The 25,805-nt window shown below is 42.9% G+C and overlaps 1 protein-coding gene across 6 annotated transcripts in view; it reads left to right on the forward strand.

Moving 5' to 3' along the window:
- AP1S2 (adaptor related protein complex 1 subunit sigma 2) overlaps positions 1–25,805 on the forward strand; it is a 51,483-nt gene that overhangs the window by 11,677 nt on the left and 14,001 nt on the right. For 2 of the 6 annotated variants that reach the window (XM_072138446.1, XM_072138441.1), the window contains exons 3-4: positions 7,206–7,314; positions 8,481–8,618. In XM_072138446.1, the coding sequence (XP_071994547.1) occupies positions 7,206–7,314; positions 8,481–8,618 (247 nt within the window). Of the gene's footprint in view, positions 1–7,205; positions 7,315–8,480; positions 8,619–9,157; positions 9,229–11,950; positions 12,028–16,234; positions 16,522–25,805 lie in introns of those variants that run through there. The other 4 variants (XM_072138443.1, XM_072138444.1, XM_072138445.1 and 1 more) reach the window with 4 other exon arrangements.

The raw sequence follows: 25,805 nt of genomic DNA on the forward strand, positions 1-25,805 counted from the left end.
TCACCGGTAGTTGTGATTATTTCAGGGCTTGTACACCAGAAAACTGGCATAAAAGCACTCGTAAATGTGCCCAATGAACATGCGGCTATTCACCCGTCAGATGTGAAGCACCAGGGAAATACCACTGCAATCTGGGAGTCTATCAGAGGTAGCATTAGACTGTCTTGTTGCACTCTGCACCTCCCATTAATTCTTGTGCATTTGCATAATTTTTGGGTGCACCCCCTTATTGGAAAGCCACACCTATTTTATTTAGTCCACACCCACTTTCTCCTACTAGTCATATAAGTGTCTAAAACCCTTGATAAATGTTATTTTGGAATAAATGAAGACTGAATTCTGACATAAGTTTGCTGAATACATCCACCCACTTGACTCTAATACTATGGCATCTGTAAAGAATTATGGAAAAAGAAAGGGATTGCGAAAAGAACACTCTTGGCATAGATTGAGCATTATATACTTCAAGGACACTCCAGTGTTACTTTGATTTTGTAAGAAAAAGATAAGGACGAAATCACAGGCGATGCTTTGAAACAATTTTTGTTTAGTGGATGGAGAAATTAATAAATGTTGTGAATAGTTTGTCCTTGTGGGGATCCAGCTGGGCCCGGGCTCAGTTTCTGATATACAGATCGGAGTGATCTTAGTCTATAGGCAGGGAGGATCTTGGGCTCGGCAATGTTAGTCTTATTAAAGAGGTTGTTTTGAGGTAAGAAAAAGACTGAACTTTTTTTCCAAAAATAAATTAATGTTCCTCTTGTCCCTTGAGTGTGTCAGGTATTAGACAGCTTTCTTTCAATGTACTATACACAAATGATGACTAAATAGTAACCCCCTCCTTACTTCAACATTCATTCTGCCTTAAAAATTCTACCTAGAAACATGCTTTTGGTTTCATATTAAAGGGGTTTTCCAAGAAGCAAAGTTAGGAACTATCCCGTGGCTAACTTGTTAATCAGTGGGGGGCTCAGTGCTGAGACCCCCACGATCACGAGAACAAGGGGTCCATTGGACCCCTCGCTGCTCTGTCAGACTAATGGAGCAGACGGCCGCACATGACTGCTCCGCTCCATTAATCTCCTATGGAGCTGACGGAAATTGCCAAGCGCTGCACTCGCCAATCTCCGTCAGCTCCAGAGATTAATGGTGCAGAACGGTCATGCGCGGCGTCCGTTAGTCTGAGGAGCGGCGAGGGGTCCGAAGCACAAAGACCCCCACTGATCTGCAAGGTAGGCCCTATCCCGTGGATAGGGCCTACCTTTGCTTCATGGGAAAGCCCCTTCAAAAGCTAAAAATCTTATCTTTCAGGTTTGTGGTTCTGTGAGCTACCAGGGATACAGCCATAGTTGGAAATGCGAGCTGAAAATTCCTGCACAGACACACAGATCAATAAATTCTGAAAGATGAGATTCTTATCTTTAATATGACATCAAAACCATGTTTCTAGGTCCAATAGAACTGAAGGCAGGGGCATCTGCAGTGATGCTCCCCCGGCAGCCTCTAAACTTTTCTCTATGTAAGAAATCTGACTGTCGCTGTCTGTAAGACTTGTGTACTTCAGGGGATATGTGGAACACGGCTTATTCTTCTGACAGAGTGAGCACTGCGAGGGCATGCCACCGAAGAGAGCCATGGACGTTTCGCAACTTGCACTGGGATTTGCCCATGAAGGAAAGTTTTCAAATTTTATTCCCAATATTGATGTCAACACAGTTAGGGCTCATTCACATGGCCGTCTGCGGGGACGTTCATGCGGCCGCAAATTTGTGGCTGCATGTACGTCCCCATAGACGGCAATAGCGGCGCGGCTCAGATACGGCTCAGATCCGGGCCGCACACCGCAAAAAGATAGAGCATGCTCTATCTTTCGGCGGATGTGCGGCCGTGCGCCGCTATTCTCTATGGAAGGAGGAGGGCTCACCTCCTCCTCACCTCCAGCACATGGTGGTATGCCCGCACGGCGGGCATACCGCTTGCGTATGTACCCTAACAATCATTTTTAACTCCCTTATTTTACAATTTTACTCAGTGCTATTGATGTTTTATGTTCCTATATCTCAGTGATGGTCAGTGTAAGATTCCAGACTGTAGGCGGGGACTCTCAAAGCAGACACCTCATGATTACTCTGTGCTAGGAGATGCTGTGTGCTGACAATGTGCTTAGATTATCAGGGTACAGGGTTATATACACTTTCACTCAGCTTTAGAACATTTTCTACTATCTGACACAAAGAAAAAGAGAGATGAGAAAGATAAGAGATGAGAGATGATAAAATCTATGAGATGGATATAAAACACTATGACACTCAGTTCTGCTAACTCCCCTACAGCATGCATTGGATGAGGACCTTATCTGTCTGTAGCTAGAAGAGTAAGTCTCTGCACACTGCTGCTTGTGCCCATGTCTGAGCTGGTCTTGTAATGCAGGAAGGGGGGGGCAGGAGGCAGAGAGCACTGCAGTGTGCAGACAAGAGAAGCTATTCATGAGAAGAACCCTACCATAGCCAGAAGATTTACAGCCATGTCCAGGGGCAACCAAAATTGTAAACACCAGGACTGATAGACATGTTGGAATTATACCTTTAAAATGCTCTATTTTTGTTAATATTTGTGTGAATTAGAAAATGTGTTTATTTTGTTATCCTGAGTATTTTTTTTAAAAAAACTTCTTCATGGAAATACCCCTTTAAGGATGGAGATTGAGTTTACTTTGGTTCTCTTCCATATCCAGTATTTAAAGCTCTCAATTTTAGTCTTTGTGCTTTGCATCTTCCAGTTTTATGTTATATTTTATATATTATTCCCATTTTTCCTGTGGTATACATTATATTCTCTTATTTCTGTTGTGTTCCTGTCGTATACATTCTACCCCCTCCGTCTCTAGTGGTTACAGCTGCTTTACTTACTTTAATCCCTTTCACTTCATATGTAAAACATTAGAACCATCTGGAATTGTTTTCTTGTTTTAGCTTTTTTTTTGGGACTTGCCTTGTCCATATTCTTTACGTTTTTAATGCTAATCTGATTATGCAGACATTTCTGTCTCGGAGGCAGATGGGCTGTGACATTCCCACGTCTTCGGCTGTCAGAGACGGCGACTATACGGTATTTATGTTGCAGCGATCGGAGACGGATCTTGACAGATTGGCACATGTTGTTAGAGTAAAGGGGTCTTATTATGTGACTTGCATTTTTAGCTGAAGCATTTGCTTTACTGCTCCGGTGCCCGTGTCACAGAACCCTGACGGCATTACCATTTATTATAGCGCTTCAATACGTTTTTTATTAAATATTATACAAGTAATATACACTACAGAAAGTTAGGGATATTTTGCTTTCGGGTGAAGTTTATTGCGCAGTGCTTTTTATTATGAAATTTGGTCATTTAAGGTTCAATGGAGAATTCCTTATCTCATACAATTTACTAAAACACAAGCTAACACTATGGTGGGTGCACCCCCACATATAATAGGAATGGTGCAGTAACGTGCCATGTGGCCTTGAGCATCAATTACAGCTGAACAATGACCATTCCTGACAGTCACAAGTCGACTGAGGTGTCATCAGAGGTGGCATTCCACTCTTCTTGAAGGGCAGCCCTCAGGTCATTGAGGTTCTGGGGTACAGAGGTATGAGCTCAGCTGGTCACTATGGTTTTCAATGGGATTCCTGTCTGGAGAAATGGCAGACCCAGCCGCTCCATAATAATGTGACCTCGATGAGCTGGGGATGTAGATGACATTCAGGCTGCATTCACACGTTACGTCTGGATGGCTTGTCAAAACACAATCCAGAAGGAACAAGGAGAGGCTCGGACCACTTGCATGGGGTGTCCCAGTTGGATCACATGGTTGATATTATTCAAGTGGTATGGGCTTGTCACTGTACCATTCATCAGGTATAGTGCAGTTGTGTATTGACTAGACGCCTGCCTCTTCCAGTTTGGATGCTCCCCATGTAAGACGACGACGCCTGTGCCTGGTGGTGTGGTCAGGGACCCTTGCAGGTCCTCTAGCACGCAGATCACACTGATGTAAACCATTTGGAATGGTCTGATGTGACACTTGGTGCCTCTCACCTCCCTTAAATGTGCCTGGATTTGTGTAACATCGCATGTCTGGGTCTGCTGGGCAGTGGTCACATTGGAGGTGTCACAGAAAGGGATAGAACTGGAAGTTTATGGCCGTATACCACACTGAGGAGCGCTTCAGTCTCTCTATTACCCCCTTCTGATGACTCTCTCATTCTCTAAGCTCCGTGGCCCCTTCCATCTGTGAATATTCTGCTTGTAGCCTTGCAATGGCGCGTTGTTTGTGATCAATTGTTAGGAGGCGTCTTGGTCTCATGAAGTCCAAATGTGAACAACAAGATGAGCAGGACGAACTTATCTCCAATTTACTTTAAGTGTGTTGGGACTAGGACCCCGGGCATTATAGTCCTGTATCCTGCTAGCACTAAATATGTGATTACTGTAAGGAGCTGTACATCATTCATATGTTGGCAGCCGTCCTTGTGTTTTTAGGAGACCTTAGAAAATGTTTACAGCAGTTTTTGTTTTTTAGTAGATTTTGACACACGAAAGCACATGAGGTGACCGCACGCTGATAAACCTCATTAAATAGGGATAAGCGGGATGCCAACTCGTGGTAGTTCACAACTGCAAAGCGCGCCAGCTGGAGGGCATTATTTACATATATCAGGTGTTTTATTTTATAACGTGATTTTACGGCATTTACTGTACAACACCTTTAATTGGGCACATTTTGTTTTGCATATATACATGCTACAGTTATTGTTCTTGGTTAGCAGTCATACAACATTGTTAACCATCAAGGGCAGTAAGTTACCTTGAAGCTGTAATGTAAAATCTTGACCTACTCTAAATGTAATGTAATGGTTTATAGTCATTATGGGTCCTTAAACTGAACCGGTCACCAGCTATTACCCCATTAAACTAGCGGCTCTCCTCTTGTAGGGTATATAATTTCCTTTTTAGATAAGAATCCCATAAAGATTCTACTTCTTTAGCTGTCTGTATCACTGGTTCTGTAGCTCACAGAACCACAAACTTGCTGTATTATTGACCTCTTAGTACGCATAGTCCAGCTAATAGTGCTCCACGCAGTAATAACTCTGCATCGGAGCTGAATCGGCATTGTGAAGTGTGGGGTGTCTACCGCTGACATCCCCATGTAACACCCACGGTCAGAGCGAGTTCTGATCAGTGTTAGACCATTAAATGTTGCGGACAGCGCGACCGAGGCATTAAATGGATGCAGGGAGATTCCCTGCTCGATCAGTGCGCCCCGCAGTGTTTTCGGGTTGTGCCGATTGTTACTATGGCTGAGCTAAGACCCCAGTGCTGTACATAGTAAATGTTATGTATCCTGTACATGGAAGATGGAAGCCAACTTTAGGTGGGATAGTGGTGTAACTTATAACATTCCCATTGAAAACAGCCTTTAGATGTATACAGCATATAACTCGTAGGTGGGAATATCTAGAACTGAGATAACTTGGATTATATTGTATTTTAATATTATTTATCAGTCTTACGGACACGTCAGACAATTGCGCTATTTGCGATGTGTCAAGTGCATCTTAATTGCAGTAATGGGACATAATAACACTTGTGCCGGAGCAGATAACGTCTTCCCTTTGTAAGGAGCGGATGGATGGTTTATTGGATTCATGTAGGAGCACTCGGCAAATGTTCCTAATTATCATCTCCTCAAACCTGAACGTCTTCCCCACGGGCCTCGCCGCAGCTACGTGTCTGACTGCTGGGTGACAGCAGCTCAGGAATTAATGTAGTGGCGGTGAGAGCCTAATAGCACAATGGTTAGTGAGCGGGGAGAGGCCACGGAGATGCCGCAGCATCGGCACATGGATCAGCTCCAAGAGCGTTCAATCAGGGACAGGCTTTTAGCAGATTTTCCTTTTTAAGTGTCAGTAATTAAATAGCGATGCAGAGGGTGACAGATCTGGAAAGGTTACAGTGTAATGGCTGGATGACGGCTTCTTTTAGCCTCCCGTCTATAGCTCCTTCATCTTACACTCTCCTGCTTCCAAGACTTCGGAGGCGAAGGAACTGCAGGTATTCTTCACTTGTCATTGTGTTATGGAGTAGCTAAAATAAGCCAGCTGCCTCATATTCTCATGTATACAGAATCCTTCCAAAGATTTGGATTTAGGGATCCTATGATTTAGTAAACTTGTATACATATCCCCTATTTAAAAATAGAGAGGGTTCTCTTTTTGGGATGCTTGTGGCGAGAGTTCTTGCTCTCCAAGGATTTGGAAGGTTCTGCATTGAATGTGCAGTTACAAACAATAGTTCTGGGTAGCACGGTGGCTCAGTGGTTACCACTACAGCCCGGCAGCGTTGGATGTCTGGGTTCAAGTCCCATCCAGGTCAACATCTGCAAAGAGTTAAGAGTTTGTATGTTCTCTCCATGGGTTTCCTGCGGGTCCTCCGGTTAATTCCCACACTCCAAAAACATACAGGTATGTTGATTAGATTATGAGCCCCATGGGAGCAGGGACTGATTTGGCAAACTCTTTTGCCAAAGAGATCTGTGTAACTATACCTTTTGTGTGTGGTGTAAGTAGCAGCAGAACTGTGAAAAATGCATCTAAATTCCAGAATTGTAGCTGTACTTAACTGAGCAGGTTGTGTGCATGATGTCTTAGTAGTAGCAGTACACTAGTGCAAGAGATCTCTTCAGTGTGCTGCTGCCCAGCTACTCTCCTCTACTGTAGCAGCTTCTGATTAAATACTACAGCAATTACTCAGGGAGAGGGGCTATGGTGTGTTCAGTGAAGAGATTTCACACACCAGTGTATGAGAGTGCTTCAAGTCAAGCTACAATCCTGGAATATAAATTTATTTTTCACAATACAGATGCTACTAATTCGGCACATAAGGGTTACACATATCTTCAGGGACAATACATAACTGTCTGTAGCTTTATATGGTTAAACTTCTAGTAGTCTCCATTTAATTCTGTGCTGCTTTACCCTATCATTGCCACCAGTCACAGTTACTATCTGAACAAATCATCCCTGTCCGTATGGTTGGCAGCCCTAGATGATCGGTGTTGCATAGTTCTGTGATTCTGTATGGAGTCAATTCTCTCCTCTCATCCTCTATGTGACCCTTTTTAAAATTCATTCCTGCTAAAACCAGCTTTTCCTTTCAGGTACGCCAGCCTTTACTTTTGCTGCGCCATTGAAGACCAAGACAATGAACTTATCACCCTGGAAATAATTCACCGCTACGTGGAGCTTTTGGACAAGTATTTTGGCAGTGTGAGTGTAATTGCAGTATTTTAGATTAAATACAGTGTATGGAGAATAGACTTCTCATTAAAACTTCACAAGAACGGTAAATCGTGTAATTTAGAGCCGGCTCCTTCCTGTTCCTCCTTACATGTAGGTTATTATTTCCTGTGGCAGTGGTGGGTGAGCCGAGTATCAGCACTTTCTTTTACCTAGTGATGCCTAATATACCCTATAGTATAGAAATAAAATCAGAATTCTGCAGCCTAATGGGGGAAAATCTGTAGTAAACTCTCATTGAATACCATATGTGCTCCCCTGATCACCTTTGCAGATCTCCTCTGTACATTGACTAATAGGCTGTAGTGTATACAACACGTGCTAGCAAGTATTCCCACGGATGAATGTGTGAATGCACCCTTAAAACTTGTCCACACTGACTAGACATATCTTAGAAAACTGTTATCATAGAGCAGTACAACTATCCCTATATTGTTCTTCTCCATGACTGAAAAGTTCCACAGTCTATTTGTAAAGTGTTCTCGCCATCTATGCATATGACCCCACGTGAGTCCGATCATCGTGATTGTTGTGTCCAGCACTTTCATGTCCTTCCTGCCTGGCCATGCCCATAGTCCTCCTCACTTAAGAGAATACCAGAGGGAGCGGGAGCAGATTTCTCTTCAGCCAATCACGTATGGCCAGTGACTCACTCACCCCTTCCTCAGGAATTCTCATTAGCAGTCACACAGCCAGCACTTGAATGATGTAGCAGCTGAAAAGAAGGCCCCTTGTCAGGAAGCTGGAGGCATGGCTGAGCTAGAACAACATCAACATGCATAGATGGTAAATCGACTTTACAAATGGAAAGTGGAATTTTTCAGGTATGGTAGTAACGATACAGGGATAGTTGTAATGCTGTATAATAGCAGTTTTCATTGTTATGTTTAGCTAGTGTGGGTTAGTTTAACTGACAGGTTCCCTTTAATGTCCGAAGAGCATAGTTTATGAGTCCAGTATATTCTTTTATTGCTTTTTGATGAAATATGCGGACTGCTAGGAACACAGAACTTTGTCCTTCCATAGTCCTGGACCCTCAGTTTGACGCTCAAAACTTGCTGGTTTCTCTAGTAGAGAGTCTACAAATCTTTTCTGCTTGGTAATATAAAACCTCTTCACATTGGGATTATTTTCAGGTGTGTGAACTTGACATCATCTTTAATTTTGAGAAGGCGTATTTTATTTTGGATGAATTTCTCTTGGGTGGAGAAGTCCAGGAGACCTCAAAGAAGAACGTTCTAAAAGCCATCGAGCAGGCCGACCTGCTACAGGAGGTAAGGAAAATGGAGTTCTCTGCTGCATGCGTCTCCATCAGCTTCTTGTACGTGTCCCGGCACTAACCACCGAAGACTGGGGGGATCCAAATCATTAGCCTGCTTCTATCTATCATTAACTTCCAATGTCAACTATGTATCCAAAAAGTCCAGCACCATGGCCCAGTATGTGCTGCGGCAAATGGACTGGTGTCCCTATGAGCGATCCTCTTTGATTGGGTTTGGGAGTCCGTAGACCTCTCTGCTCACCTGTTTAGCAGGCCATAGTTTGGATCTCCTCATCGGTACTGTGCATGATATGCATGCAACTCCATCTTCAATGTTCTCCATTTTTCCCATGTTTATAATGTAATCTCTAATCTGTCCCTATTGTGACATATTATGTATTCTAAAATCCGACTAAAGGATGTTGTTATCGTTTTCCGTTGCCTATTCGGCAGGTTTCTTGTTTCCGTTGTGTCTTTTCAGTTCGATGTCATTAACTTTGTTGTGTCTGATATACATGTATGCTTCTCTACTCTCTCGTTGCTGAATTCCAGAAGCTAGACTCTCTTCTTTGACACTTTTTCAGGTATAGTTAATCAACCCTAACTCTTCTAAAACTACCTATGCAACCTACCTACTAAACCCTACTAACCTATAACCACATTGATCAACGATTTATATTGGAAAGCAAACTCTCTTTTCTAATGAGGTGATATGTCAGACTTATTTTAAGCTGGCATTGTTGTGTAGCCATAAAACAATAGTCATGTATCCATCAGGAGGAGGTAAATTCCTGGGGGTATAACCATACCTTTGTGTGTGTTTGTTGATGGTAACCACAGGACTTCTAAAAATGCAGTTATATTCCAGGGTTGTAGCTAGACTTGAAGCACTCTGGTGCACTGCTGTGTGAGATCTCTTCACTGAAAAGCCACTCCCTCTAGGTAACTGCTGTAGTATTCAAACAGAAGCCGCTACAGCAGAGCGGCTGTGCAGCATAATACTGAAGAGTTTTCACTCACCAGTGCACCAGAGTGCTCTGACTACAGCTACAATCCTTAAAAAATAAATAAATTTTCCACACAACAACTATCTGGGTTTTATCTTAGGATTTGCTATAGGATGTGATTGGTAGAATCTCTCCCTTTTTTTTTTTTTTTTTTTTAGAACCCATTAATAGCATAACCGTAATAGATTTGACCATAATACTCTGTCTTTGTAGCAAGTATTGACCAATCTTGTAAAAGACCCTTTAACTAAAGGCATGGGTCGTCTCTGTCAGGCATCTATATAACATTACTAACTAATAGTCACCCTTACCGTTAAGGCTACATTCAGAAGCTCCTGGCTATAGCTTACCATATCCATAGATGCATACTGGCAGGTGGGGGGGCATCCTTGTGGTCTCCGTTTGTGCAGTACATGTCATATCCTACTGGAAATGCACTATGGAAAGAAACGGCAAAATACAACATTCCACCCTCGTAATCCTGAGTGATTTAGACGCTTAGCGGAGGTCATAATAGCCTATGGCACGCGGATGTAGATGTATTGCCTCCAACCCCGGCCTCCGCTGAGGGTACACTTTAGAATGTTTGCAGTGATGGGAATACATTTGTTTTACGCACCCAAATCTATCAAAGGTTTCTTAAAGTAAGAAGAGCTTTATAGATCTATCCGTGTGTCTGATGCTGGATGGCGTCGTATAAGACGGTCTGGTGACGCTTTGCACCTCCTATTAGTTGGTTTAGTTTGTGGCACCTTTTTCTTCGCACTTTATGCAGGACCCCCTGTTATCCAGGACACCCCTCTTTTGGTGCACCAGTCACAAGTGTTCTGCCAAAGAAAATAAAAAATTATATATATTATTATATATGTAAATATATAGTTTTAGATGGGTAAAACTGCTTGTTAGAATTTTTCCCTTTTTTCCTTGGTATACACTTATGGCTACTTCATAAGATAAAGTAGGAAGGCCGGCGCTGGTCCAAATCCACAACTAAGAGTGGAAGGAGAGAGAAGCAAAAGCAATGTCTTATGGTTTCCAGTGCGCTTTGATAGTCGCTCTTTTGTTTCACATGACGCGTGATGTAACAACTGTCAAGGATTTTTTGCTTTTGTTGTATTTTATTCAGCACAGCTCTGTGTGTTTGTGTTTTTATGTCTTTTTATGTGCTTAAGATGACGTGGTTTGCAGACTGTTAGCTGTTTTGATGGGGTGTTAATTAATGTTTAACATCCCAATGGAGAAGGGGTGATAATGGAGGGGGGGGGGGAGACCCCTGTAATCACATAGGACTAGGACTGCTCTATAACATGCTACCTCTCCATCTTTACCATCCTTCTCCTTACTGGTGGTATACAAGATTTATGTGCGCTGTATGTGTATGTGGATTGGATTTAACATTACTTTAGAAGCAAAAATAAAAAGAAATATGGTCTGTAATACGTAAGTATTTTGTGACTCTTTGATTTTCTGGTAAGGTTTGTAGCTGGACATGCATGTTTATGTGTCGTATAGATCTTCCGAATCTACGGATAATCACAGATCATTGGTTAAGCTTTTGGAGCACGGTTTGTTGAATCGGACTACTCTTAATCGGGGCGGGGGAGGGTGCAGACACAAGTGCCTCGAGGTGTCTCTTCCCCACACGAGGGAGACTTGTATCAGGTGACGCCTCTGCTCTTCATACAATCATGTCTATTGTATCTCAGCACACGGGATGTCCTGTGCAGGAGTCCATCTCTCCAGCTGAACGTATGCTACACCTGGGTCTCGGCAAAGGCATGGTATGCCTTACTCATATCTTACTCATAGATCCGGACACCGTAGTAATATTCTTATATTTATTATCCATTACTTCCTCTGTTCTAAAATCAAATGTAAAAATTATTCTAATGGGGATGTTACATGAGCCCCTCCATGCTGCAACGTCACAGGCTGTTACACTGTCTCACCCTTCCCTCTGCCTGATGTATCTCTCACAGACTGAGGCGGGGACTGCTCCAACACATTGTAACAGCTTGTGAAGCTACACGGAGGTGTCCCTGGTTTATCATGCTTAACTTTGATGGTAGATTTCCTTTAAAGGGGTTATCCGGGTCTTAAAAATTACTGAGGGCCGGGCTGGAAACTTTTAAGATGCATCACCAGTACCAGGCACAACCTTAGGATGGGTGTGGTACTGTTGATCAAAGAAAAAAATCAAATTTTTTCAAAATCACTGATTGCTCCTATTGAAATAAATTTTTATTTAACCTTTAATTGGTTACCATCTTACATAGGATGTATTTTGTTGTTGTTTTGCTCTGAAACCTGATTTTGTTTTCATCCTCCGGTTTTATAGAGCCAGAATGAAGACTGGGGAGGTTACTCAGATGATATGTTGTGATAGTGACCACAGAAACTCCCAGTTGGTGTCTGGTAACTACACCGTTGTGATGCACGTGTAACACTGGGTGCTGTGCAGGGAATGATGCATGACCTACTGACCTGTAATTATGGATGAAGGGGTAACTGGTTCTGTGCACTGGGGCATTACTTATTAGCATGGCAGGATGTGATCAGTAGGATCTTTTAACATTTTATAGATTTTTACTCGCACATTGATTTATGGGAGCAGGACATGTACTTTGTCCATAACCTTTTTATTTCTTTTTTTACATTTTAAGAACATTTTAAAAGTTGAGTAAATCCTGGCAGGACTGCTAGGAGAGACGTTCAGAGCGACAGTGAGCATCCTCCGTACCCACACACAGTGTTGGGCAGTAAATGTCCTGATTGCCCGGCCACCGCAGAAAATGATTGGCAGTGAGAGTCTGGATTACTCCGCCCACACACTGTGATTGACAGTCTTGATAACTCTGCCCACACACAGTGACGGTGATGTCCTGATTACTGTGCTCATATACAGTCATTGACAGTGAGAGTCCTTATTGCTCCGCCCCTGCACACAATGATTGGCAGTGAGAGTCCTGATTATTCAGCCCACACACAGTGATTGACACTGAGGGTCCTGATTACCCCACCCACACACTGATTGACAGTGAGAGTCCTTATTGCCCCACCCCTACACACAGTGATTGGTAGTGAGAGTTCTGATTATTCCACCCACACACAGTGGGTGATGGTCCTGATTACCCCACCCACACACAGTGATTGGCAGTGATGGTCCTGATTACCCCACCCACACACAGTGATTGGCAGTAATGGTCCTGATTACCCCACCCACACACAGTGACTGGCAGTAATGGTCCTGATTACCCCACCCACACACAGTGACTGGCAGTGATGGTCCTGATTACCCCACCCACACACAGTGACTGGCAGTGATGGTCCTGATTACCCCACCCACACACAGTGACTGGCAGTGATGGTCCTGATTACCCCACCCACACGTTGTTTGTATCCTGATCTCTGATAGGAAAAACACTTATGACCCTGCTCACACATCGTTATCAAGGTGAGACTGGTGTCCTAAGTCTTCCTTGGATGGCTGTGATCTGCTCCTGTAGCAGTACATTTTGAAACACACACATGGGGATTTCTTGTAATGCTTGTGTAATAACAAACCAAGCGGATGAAAAGTTCCTGAATATGTGACTTTGTTTTTGTCACATGGGAAAGAAGCAATGTGTACTGTATATAGAGCGGACACCACATGAGATATAGGGCATTCCGGTCAAAATTGGCATCTTTTCATCCAGAATCAGAAACTTTATGTGAATGTACCTTTAAAGAGGACCTGTCAGGTCATTCGAACACTTTAGCTGCTCATACTAAAGTAAGAAGCTCCATCGCCCTCCCCCAGTTATCACATTTGAACACACCGATAACCTAGGAAACAATCCACTACATTGGGGACCGATCGTAAGACCTAGCTTACACTGGTCCAGCATATTCATGAGAGGGGGTGGTCCAAGTATGCAGTAACTACACCATCCAGCCTGGAAGTCTCTGGCGGCAGATGATGTGGGAGTGGCGGTCCAGGGGGAGGAGCTTCTTGGACCACCCCCTCATGAATACGCCAGACCACTACTTATTGGATTGTTAGAAATCTGATTAATCTTCCCCCTGGGTAGTTATCTACAGAAGTGTCTGAGAGTAGAGCTGTTTTAGTTGCCCGTGTCAGCCAATCAGAGCTCAGTGTTAAATTTTCTTACAGCTGTTTGTAAAATGAAAGAGGAGCCTTGATTGGTTTTCATGAACAACTAGAACCATTTTACCTCAGACACTTCTGATAAATCTCCCCCTAGTAATTCCTGTCTGTCTTTCACTGCCTGCACCTCTGGTTCTGTAGCTTACATACGCAAAAGTCTGATGTATTCTGAAAGATTAGAGTCTTCTTCTCTTTTAATAAAACACCAAAAGCCTGTTTATAGGTGATATGGACCCTAAGATAGAAGTGTCTGAAGTGACTCCTGTTAGGTATAATCTGACTCTTCTCTGCTCATAAACTGCTGAGATTTCACATGGCTTCTAGAAAGGACATTTCATCCCCTACCTGAGGGGGCTGGTAATTTAATGGGGCACAATCTGGGGACCTGTTCCCTTTAACATTCTTATGGAGCAGCAGATTGTGTGGCAAACCCAGTCAGCTGCAAGGTAACCTTGGAGAAGCCTCGGTGAAGATGGATGGTGGTGTTCCTAGCAGACGCGTTGTCTATGGGGCCGCTCCTTTCTATTGAAATTAATGACTCCTCTTCTGTTACATTAGGCACAGGGTACAGCGGCCATTATCACAGGCTCGGATCATTTTTCCAGAAGCTTCTGTAATATTATGGTAATACACTGAGCAGTGCTGCTCTCACACATCCAGGAGATGAAGGGACATAAATGATGGCATCTGGGCTAAATATTTCTTGCGGCCATATGTTGTCGGCTGATGTAGTCCATTTGTCATATATACTGCCAATAGTAGGAAATATTAGATCTCAGAGTGAATTCTCGCCACGGCTGGTAAGACATATTGATTTATACTATTTCTCCCAGTGCAGTGACCTTTAAAGGTGTCGGCTCCACGCTGTCATAGAAGCCCCCGGTTTATTGACTACATGTGAAAATCTAGGGGACGTAGCTTATATCTCCAGTCTTTCCTCTATATACACACACAGCTCTGCTGCCTTTATGGCCCCTATATACACAGATCTAGCAATGAGCCGAGGGCTGCACAGTTTGCCATAGGCAGCCCCATTGTGTTATGTTTCTGTCTTTGCAGGGGTATGAGCTGTTTGTATTAGAGCCAGGCCACATGTGAGGGAATGTTTCTGTTGTGCGTCTGGGTTTAAATTTGGGTGAGTACCTGCAGATGTACCCTACACACGGTGCCATCAGACCCCCCCCTCTACTCCACTGAGCTGTGGCTATGTCCCCATTGTTGTTACTCTCCACATAAGGATAGTTATGTCACTCTGTAGACACCAGCAGCGAATCACTGGAAGCTGCCAGTGCTCCCTCTGATCATTAATAATAATTCCTTTATTTATATAGCGCCAACATATTCCGCAGCGCTGCACAGAGCTTGCTAAACCAGTCCCTATCCCCATGGGATCACAATCTAATCAACCTACCAGTATGTTTTTGAGTGTGGGAGACAACCGGAGGAAACACAGAGAGAACATACAAACTCTTTGCAGAAGTTGACCTGCATGGGGTTTGAACCCAAGACCCCAGCACTGCAAGACTATAGTGCTAACCACTGAGAGTGGGAGGGGGGGATACACTACTACACGATCCAAAATATTTCAGTTCACCCCTTACACTCCTTCGGCTGACATTGTCGGACATGGATCCCCCTTACTGAGCGGTATAATGCAATACGAAAAAATTCTCTGATCCAGCTCTGTAGAGGAGTCAAAACAGCTTTTATTTATCGTTCAATGTGTCATCCAAGAGCTAATAATGGGGAACACAGTAACATCAACACGTTTCCAGCACTGCCCGTGCTCGTGTTCCTGACGGTCGGGCTGTTTTTACTCCTCTAAAGAGCTGGATAAGAGATTTTTTTTCATAGGGGACACACTGCTGCCCTCCATTGTAAGGACACACTGGGAATCCACACAACGGACCTTTGTAACAGCGGCCAAAAAACGTGGTATTAGAGTGATCCACAGATGTACATCCATTTTTTTTTTTTTTTTATTTCATTTTTTATTTTTTATTTTTTTTTGCTTTAGTGTTCTTGTGGTTTATCTTTATTTAAGTAACTTTTAGTTTTAGAACCAGCATTAAGCCTGCGGACAATCTAATGAGCATTCTTACACATTCTATATTGGTAATTTATGGTTTGGAAAAGAGAATTCTGTATTGCACTTGCAGCACAGCGTGGACTCTCATTGTACCTGCAGTCCATATATCAGTCTATCATACAGTGTATGGTACTAAGGCTACCGTTATTTAAAATTACAGCCTGATTGGGAAAGGGAGTGTTAATTAAATCTTATAACTGTACCTTTGATTAATTCAATCTATTAACATCAATCAATCAGTGAAATGATCTTAACCCTTCGGGCTCATCCAGCCTCCTCCATTGATTCCTCCTGACCCCAGTGATTTTCCTCCGCACAGTCTTTAGCTGTGAAGCCTTCACCCGCTGGTCTATGTCACATATGAACCTGCATTTCTTTTGTAGCCCCGACATGAGTACTTTAATGTGCCCGTGTATTAATCGAGTGCACTCCTCCAGAATGCAGAATATACAACGACTTTCACTGGGATTCTTCTTGTCCTTGACACGGAGGAGACATCCTGGCAGCAGTATTTATTAGTTATATAGATTGTCTTTTGTGCTTTCTTGTTATCTGTAATTGCATGACTCCATGTATTGCATTATCTGTTATTGTAACCTCGTCTTACCAGTTACTTGTATAACTTTATATGCCTCTTACTGATTTGATAAAAATGTTAATTTATTATATAGTTCGGAGTGTTACTTTTCTCTTTACTGTGCAATTTTTTAAGTATAAGGATTCACGTACACAGCACTTTATGATGGTGAGTGTTACTGTGTGTATACTATTGTGTTGTATTACCTTATAGGAGCACTACAATGTACTACAGGTATGGTACATCATGCATATACTGATGTGCGTACTGTGGAATCTCTCTATACTTATACACCTACATTTATTCAACCTGCAGAATCAATGGGACCGATTCACTATCTAGTTTGATATGTGAGCAGAGAAGTATAGCCTGAAGATGTGTCAAAATTATCTATTACAGTGGTTCATCGTGACTTGTAATTTTTGTGCATCATTAGGCTTTTTTCGCTTTACACCACACATTGGTTGACTTGCTTTTTGCCAAAAAGTGAGTTTTAATGGGGTTGCCCTATTTGAGTAGCTTATTCTGCATCCTGTGCATTGAGAAAATGAAAGACCTGTGGATAAATTACTTTCTTGGGTCAACTCCATTACACTAATTACATCATCAAAAGGCATGAGAGAAAAATCCAATACAAAAAAGTAAAAATAAAAATGGAAAAATGTATTGAAATTTACATAATAAAATAAACCTAGAGTGTTACTACAGCAAAAGACATCCAGGCAGAGGGCCCACTTCACAGTATAATAAGAAATGTGAGATGGCAAGTACAGGGTCAAAGCGCAAATAAAGCATGCAATGGTTTATGACCAATACACTGTAATGCCCATAACGATTGACACAATATCCAAAATCTAATGTATCACTAAGGCTACATTCACACTAACGTGTGCCTGCCGTGCCGCTCGCCCCCAACCCTTTCAATAGAGATACATGGCGCAAAGTGCCGCAATACGGGGAAAGATAGGACCTATCTCTTCCCCAGTGCTGCACCATACAGCACCATAAGCCTTATGCCATAGAACTACACCCTCTTGTCAAACAAAGCACAAAAAAGTGTCAAGAACATACAATCAAGAACATGAGGGAATTTACCACCACTCCCAAGGGTTTTAATCTGCTAGAAGCTCATACCACCCATTAAAAAATGTGAATATTTCGTTAATCCAGTGGTGAGGAATTCCTTTATTAAACCCTTCACGACTGGCGTACGGCTTTTAAGGGATAATCCTCACGTCCCCGCACTTTTTTGATATGTTTTATTATCCCTATATGCAAATTTTCTTATGCGGCTACTGGGGGGGTGGAGTAGCTGCAGCTGAGGTTACACGGTGCGTCTACTCCACGCCCCAGTAGCCTCTTTTCTCCTCCTACCGAAAATCTTCGGCGCGCAGCTCCTCGTAGCTGCGCGCCCTCGTCCGACGAATCCTGTGCAGCTCCGGCTTCGGATAAGGGCTACTGGGGCGTGGAGTAGCCTCAGCTGCAGCTACGCCACACCCCAGTAGCCGCATAAGAAAATTTGCACATAGGGGTAATAAAACTTATCAAAAAAGTGCGGGGACGTGAGGATTAGCCCTTAAAAGGGCAATTCTCACGTCCTATTGATCCAACTACCACCCGATCTACCTTTTATAGGTAGATTTGTGTTTGTAGGTTCCCTTTAAATATGTACTAAAAAGTTTAGTGTTTTATGTACAGCTTGTATTTACATTCGTAACTCTAAACGTGGATATCTCGGTTTCTGTTTATCATACATGCACGTTATATAATTTTAAAGGGGAATTGTGTTTCTAGTTGCAAGGGTTCAGGAGATATAGGCTTTTGAAGTTAGCCTGTCAGCTGAAGGCAGAATATAGAAGAAGGGGCTTGAAAGACTTTCACTTTGTAGAAGTACATGCACACTCTGCATCTGTAGCTGATCCTAGGAAAGGGTCATGGAATAATGTTTGTACATATTGATAACCTATTTTGGCAAAAGTTTATTCAGTTTTACTACTTTAAATCTTTAATCGTAAAAAATGACAGCCTTTTTTTAAATCAAATTTGGCGTCAATTATTGGCAAATTGCGTAAAGAAAAAAAAAAAGGAAAAACTGTTATGATACGTAAAGATTTACCAAACATATCGTCAATGAAAGAAGCGCATAGCAGAACGTCAAAAATTGACCTGCACGTTCAGGCACCGATGACAATCTGTCATGAATGGGTTAAACAGTATTGTACATAATGTGTCATTAAGGGCTCATTCACATGGCCGTCTGCGGGGACGTACATGCGGCCGCATGCTCTATCTTTCGGCGTGTGTGCGGCCGTGCGCCTCTATTCTCTATGGAGGGAGGAGGCGTCACCTTCTCCTCCACCCCAGCACACAGCCGTGCGGGCATACCGCGTGTGAATATAGCCAGCTGCGGATAAATTCACAATGCAGATAACGAGATAAAAAAAAACTCAGTCTCCTAATGAAACTTGAAAAAGAAAAGTCAAATAATGAAATAAAATGGCAAGAAAAGAGAAATGCACTAAACAACTAGTTTGTAATAAACAGGTGATACATAAAAAAAAACTTGCAATAAAATTATCTTGTCAGACTAAATGGGGGAAAAAAAAGGTGTTTAAAACCTACAAGTCAGGAAAGCTGACAGCTGCACGTCGTCTGCCTGTCACACATAGTGATGTCGTCGTCATTCAGAAACGCATTGAGGAGCTTGAAAATGTCTTCTGTTGATGCAGTCAAGTGAATCGCTAGGACTCTGCTGGGTGATTTAATCACTGGAGATATGGAAAATCAAAAGGAAAAATTGTGTTTTGAAGAAGATTTTCATGTTCCTCTATAGAGCAGGAGCGCAGCCCTGATATCCCAGAATGTAGAGCGTGAATGTAAATCTCTAGCTCTTCACTTGTCTGCAGCTCTCGTGTCCATATACACTATATTTCTAGAAAATACACTGTATTAGCATGTATTTAATAATGGGATCCCCTGCGCTTTCAAATCTATAGGGAGTCCTTGTTACTTTCTCTCTAAGGCTGGTAGCCCACAAATGCTGTAGGGATTTCTCAGACCAAACCTCATGGACTGAATTGGCCATGTCATATCAATAAAGTGATACGAGGTTCGAATCAGGGAAATTCCTCTCAACGCACAGTGGGGCTCATTTACTTACCCGTCCGCTGGTATTCGCCATAACTGTTGCGTGCGTCAAAATCCTTACACAGACACTTGTTAAATACCTGCCCAAGGGATGTAATCCCCGAAAAAGGCGAACAGTTGACGAAAGTGCAATCCACGACCCTTAGTAAATAAGCCCCAGTGTGTCTGTAAAACGGTTTTACAGTCTCATCATAGTGGATGGTATTTATCTACAAAAATAAAAAAAGGGAATAAAAAAAGGCTAAGGGGTTTTCCAGCTACTCTGAGAAGCCCCAGCCTTACAAGTTATATATAATCCTTGTCATGATGACTTGCGGGATCTTGAGTTCAGTTGTGACAGGTAACTGTGATTAATGATGGGAATTAATTACAAGAGATTTATTCTTCCAAATTTAGTGTAATAAGTCTACATGCTGCCGCTCCCCCACAAAGACTGATAAATCTGTAAATTAAATTACGCTCCTTACCTGCTAGCGAGCGCTCGTGGCTGAACTGTAAATGCAGCGCGGCCGCTCATTGTTCCTTGCTGCTCGTGTTGTGAAACAGACCATGTTATTGCTTTTTCCTCTACAAGCTTTGGCTCTTGTACTTATCATTTTCAAACACCCGGGAGTCATTTATTTCACTGCAAAGTAGGTGCCAGTGTGCGATATTCATACCGATATATATATATATATATATATATATATATATATCAGACGCTTCACATTACTAAGAAGGTCAGTATACATATTATAAAATGGGGGGGATCTTTTCAGGAGAGCACATGTTTCCCTCAGGATGTTGGGGTTCCCCACTGCGGTAAAATCGCCATCACCAACCTGTGGCTTTCCACAACTCTCATTATTCTCTTAATGTCACGGATCTACATGAACACAGGCTTAGTGGTTACTAGCTCAGGAAAAGGTGTGTGTGTATATGTATCTATTTATGTGTGTATAAATATAATACACATGCACACGGTACATAAGGTATTCAGACCCCTTTACACTTTGTTTTATTGCAGCCAATTGATATGATCAAGAAAGTTCTTTCTTTGCTCATTAATGTACACCCTGCCCCCCATCTGGGAAATGTAAATTATGAATTTATTTGGGTGTTTAGACTATCTGCTTCAAAAGTAGAGAATTTAGAACTTGGAAAAGGGAGAATCTTTAGAAATTTTTGCCAAATAAAAAAAAAAAATATCATCCAAATTTTTAAACTAATTTAAAGTACAAATATTAAAATCCGTGGATCTGTTAAAGCTATGACCATTTATAGGGAGACAGCGCAGATTTGAAAGATTGGGCTTGTCCCAGAGGTCAAAATAGGCAGAGTCCTGAAGGGATTAATTGAAATATTATTTAGTTTTAATGAACATTGGGCTCAGCTGTTTTGTGCCCTATCTGGTCCAGTGATGATGCTGTAACACAGGGGATTGTATTCACTCCTAGCCGCTTGTATTATGCAGATGCATGGTAAAAGGTCAGACTGACATCTCATATTTTGCATCTATTTAGCATATGAGCCAGAAAAGCTCTCAATGTACTCGCCAAACTTGCCCATGGGCTCAGTGGTCAGACAGAGGACAAGAGACTGTCCTGTCCTTAGTCTGTGTCTGGTTTGTATCGGATATGACTCTGCTGATGGAATAGAATAGTAGAGCCATACCACAAATTGTATCCCTTTTACAAGGCAATGATAGGCTATGAGTCTATTCCCAGGCACCTCCCGATGCTTTAGTAAGATAATTGCTTAAGAACAACCGACTTGCCAAGGACCCCTAGTTACAAACAGACCTCTGGACATAAGAGAACCTGTCACCCCTGGAAAAATACCCCCCACCAAATATGTTCCCCCTAACCCTGTCCCCAGCCCCTCTTCTATTTATTAAATTTTTATTAAATGTTGAATGTTCAGCCGGCGCTGGGAATAAGCCCCTCTGCGGCCGCTGTCAGTGCGCCGCATCGCATAGAGCCGGCAGCAATTGCGGAATACATGCGCTGCTGCCGGCGATTCTTACAGGTCCCTGACTCACAGGGGCGTGGAGGGGGTGTGTCGGCCGGCCTCCTCATGAATACGGCCGACTGCCAGGGGACCTGTAAGGAGATCCCACCTCTTATTTGGTAAGAGGTCGGATCGATTTAAGTTTTCGCACACAAATTTTAATAAAAATTGAATAAATATAAAGGTGCTGGGGACAAGATTAGGGGAGCATATTTGGTTGGGGTATTTTTCGGTGGTGACAGGTCCTCTTTAAATATTTCAGCAATTAAACCTTATTGTTAATCCTGGTTTTTATGACACTCCAACATTTTTAAAATCCAATTGTCACAGAGACCAAAAAAAGTTCTGGCTGGGGTTACAATTATAAAACATACAGTTCTGACTTACATACAAATTCAACTTAAGAACAAACTTACAGAACCTATCTTGTACGTAACCCGGGGACTGCCTGTATATGAATAAATATCTGTGGGCAGGTGTTGATGGATCCCATACAGAAGAATAAAGACTACAGGCTTCTGTATTCAGTCTATATACACTCACCGGCCACTTTATTAGGTACACCATGCTAGTAACGGGTTGGACCTCCTTTTGCCTTCAGAACTGCCTCAATTCTTTGTTGCATAGATTCAACAAGGTGCTGGAAGCATTCCTCAGAGATTTTGGTCCATATTGACATGATGGCATCACACAGTTGCCGCAGATTTGTCGGCTGCACATCCATGATGCGAATCTCCCGTTCCACCACATCCCAAAGATGCTCTATTGGATTGAGATCTGGTGACTGTGGAGGCCATTTGTGTCCAGTGACCTCATTGTCATGTTCAAGAAACCAGTCTGAGATGATTCCAGCTTTATGACATGGCGCATTATCCTGCTGAAAGTAGCCATCAGATGTTACAGGGTACATTGTGGTCATAAAGGGATGGACATGGTCAGCAACAATACTCAGGTAGGCTGTGGCATTGCAACGATGCTCAATTGGTACCAAGGGGTCCAAAGAGTGCCAAGAAAATATTCCCCACACCATGACACCACCACCACCAGCCTGAACCGTTGATACAAGGCAGGATGGATCCATGCTTTCATGTTGTTGACGCCAAATTCTGACCCTACCATCCAAATGTCGCAGCAGAAATCGAGACTCATCAGACCAGGCAACGTTTTTCCAATCTTCTACTGTCCAATTTCGATGAGCTTGTGCAAATTGTAGCCTCAGTTTCCTGTTCTTAGCTGAAAGGAGTGGCACCCGGTGTGGTCTTCTGCTTCTGCTGTAGCCCATCTGCCTCAAAGTTCGACGTGCTGTGCGTTCAGAGATGCTCTTCTGCCTACCTTGGTTGTAACGGGTGGTGATTTGAGTCACTGTTGCCTTTTCTATCAGCTCGAACCAGTCTGCCCATTCTCCTCTGACCTCTGGCATCAACAAGGCATTTCCGCCCACAGAACTGCCGCTCACTGGATGTTTTTTCTTTTTCGGGCCATTCTTTGTAAACCCTAGAGATGGTTGTGCGTGAAAATCCCAGTAGATCAGCAGTTTCTGAAATACTCAGACCAGCCCTTCTGGCACCAACAGCCATGCCACGTTCAAAGGCACTCAAATCACCTTTCTTCCCTATACTGATGCTCGGTTTGAACTGCAGGAGATTGTCTTGACCATGTCTACATGCCTAAATGCACTGAGTTGCCGCCATGTGATTGGCTGATTAGAAATTAAGTGTTAACGAGCAGTTGGACAGGTGTACCTAATAAAGTGGCCGGTGAGTGTATAGCCTCTATAGGTGAACAGCTGCAAATAATGGGGGATATAAGAGAAAGGTCTACTGAACTTAGATGGTCAGTCAATCTCCATCAGCTCCATAGAGATAAACGGGGCAGTTCGACCATGAGCAATTGGCTGCACTGGTCATCTTGGAGAATTACAAGGGGTCCATCGGACTCCAATTCTCGTGATTTCTGGGAGTCACATCACTGAGGCCACAACCGATCTGCAAGTTAGGGCCTAACTTGTTCTGTGGCAAAACCCCGTAAGCTCTGCTAATCTTATAGTTTAGTACATCACTAACGTCTTTCTTCATTATTGTTATTACAAAGTAGAATTATTCATGGATTCTTCTTAAATGGAGACCTGATGCTTCCGTTCTGGTTTCTTAGTGGTGTCCATTTGCTATTTCGGCTGTTTGGCCACCAATCTGCCAATGTGTCCGGATCGTGCGGCCAAACCCGTGCTCCCCTCCATTCATAAATATTAGCTCTTAATAGATTTTTTTAACATACCAGAAAAAAAAGACAAGAAAAACGATAAACTTCTTGTCTAGAAAATCTGAATGAAGACAATTCGCCGCTAAATAATGAGCCTATTTCTTTGTGGTGGAGCGACTGTGCCTGGCTGTACCCCGTATGTATGTGTGAAAATAAAATGCTGTTTCTGCCCCGGTGTTCACTTGCTTTGCTTCTGCTGTGTGCTTTGCGGTGATAACAATGTTTGGCTCCAATATTCACTGAATAGTTTCAGCAAATATAGAGCTTTGTTTACACTTGATGGAATTTTCCAGGCTTAAGATATACCTAATATAGGTTATCAAAATCAGATTGGTAGGGTCCAACACCCCACATATCAGTTGATTAACAGGTGATGTAGAAGAAAGCAGACGGCTCTGTTCTCTATGTAGTGGTCAGACCAGGTTAGTGCATATCATTTACCATTGAGTTGAATGGACACTTGGCAGCAGCGGCTCAAATCTACCAATACACTGAGAATGGATCCATCTGCTCCCTGTTCCATTCCGGTATCAGTTGCTGAGCCTAGCCATATGTTATTAACAACCACTTTTAGGATATATCTCAATATTTTTAGACTGGAAGACCCCTTTCCCATTGAATTGTTCAGGATGTCTTTGTCTGACGTCCCCTTGGGGGAGATGGTCGGGGAGCAAAAGATAGGTTACACGTGTTGTCTTGCTTCTTCACCTCAATGAGAGCATCCAAGTGACTTTTATGTATAGGGGAAATCGAGGGACTGCCCCTCACCGCCTAAACCTAACCGTTCACATGTTGCTGTATTAGTCCTTGCCTAAAAGTGATGATGAAGCTAGTCATGTAAGGGGGAAGTTTCTAGGTAAGAGTCCAAGCAAAAGATGACATTCACACACTAATATAATAATAATAATTTATTTATATAGCGCACACAGATTACGCACCGCTGCACAGAGCTTGCCAAATCAGTCCCCGTCCCCAATGGAGTCCCCGTCCCCAATGGGGCTCACAATCTAATCAACCTACCAGTATGTTTTGGAGTGTGGGAGGAAACTGGAGGAAACCCACACATACACGAGAGAATATACAAACCCTTAGCAGATGTTGACCTGGGTGGGATTTGAGCCCAGGATCCCAGTGCTGCAAGGCTGTACTCCTAACCACTGAGCCACCGTGCTGCCCTATACTGTCTATTCTTAGGACAAGTCAATGACATAGTGCAGACACATGACAACAACTACCATAAATGAAAACAGACTCCACTACACCCTACCAGAAAAACCTCAGATGGTACGGTATGCAATAATCCTACCAGAAAAAAAAAAGGAAAACCTGTAATGCACTACCACATTTTATTGTACCCAAACATAATTTGTTTAAAATTGCATGAAATACAAAATGCAAAAATGATTCCATAAATATTCCAGATGATTAAATATTAAAGGGGTTATCCGGGTTTAAAAAATTTTTTATGTTTATTAAACATAATAAACATGGACTTACCTCCTCCGGTGCTGACGATGTCCCGCGCCGCGGTCACTTCGATCCGTGCCCCTGTAAACAAACGGGGGCACGGAAGCCGCGCACAGGGAGCTTCCGGTCCGTGTTGTGGACGGCTCCTCCCATCCGTCTCTATCTCTCAGCGTTGTAAGCGCTGGGAGATGGTGCGCATGGGAGCATCCGGCCGGCCGGAAGCTCCCTGTGCGCACTTGTAATGAAACCGGCGCACGGAGAAGACCGGCCGCGGCGCGGGACATCAGCGGCGCCGGAGGAGGTAAGTACATGTTTATTATGTTTAAATAGCCCTGGCCATAAAAAATTTTTTAAACCCGGATAACCCCTTTAAGTGATTGGTGTTTTGCGTCTGCATGGCAACTTGTATACCGCTCTATTACTGTGTTCCTCCAAAGCCTGTGCAGCTGCCTTCTATAATTTAACTTTCAATTATGCCAAAGCAATCATTGTCAGATAAAAACGTTACTTTATTT

The sequence above is a fragment of the Engystomops pustulosus genome, chromosome 2, assembly GCF_040894005.1.
Source record: "Engystomops pustulosus chromosome 2, aEngPut4.maternal, whole genome shotgun sequence".
In the NCBI taxonomy this organism is placed as follows: domain Eukaryota; kingdom Metazoa; phylum Chordata; class Amphibia; order Anura; family Leptodactylidae; genus Engystomops; species Engystomops pustulosus.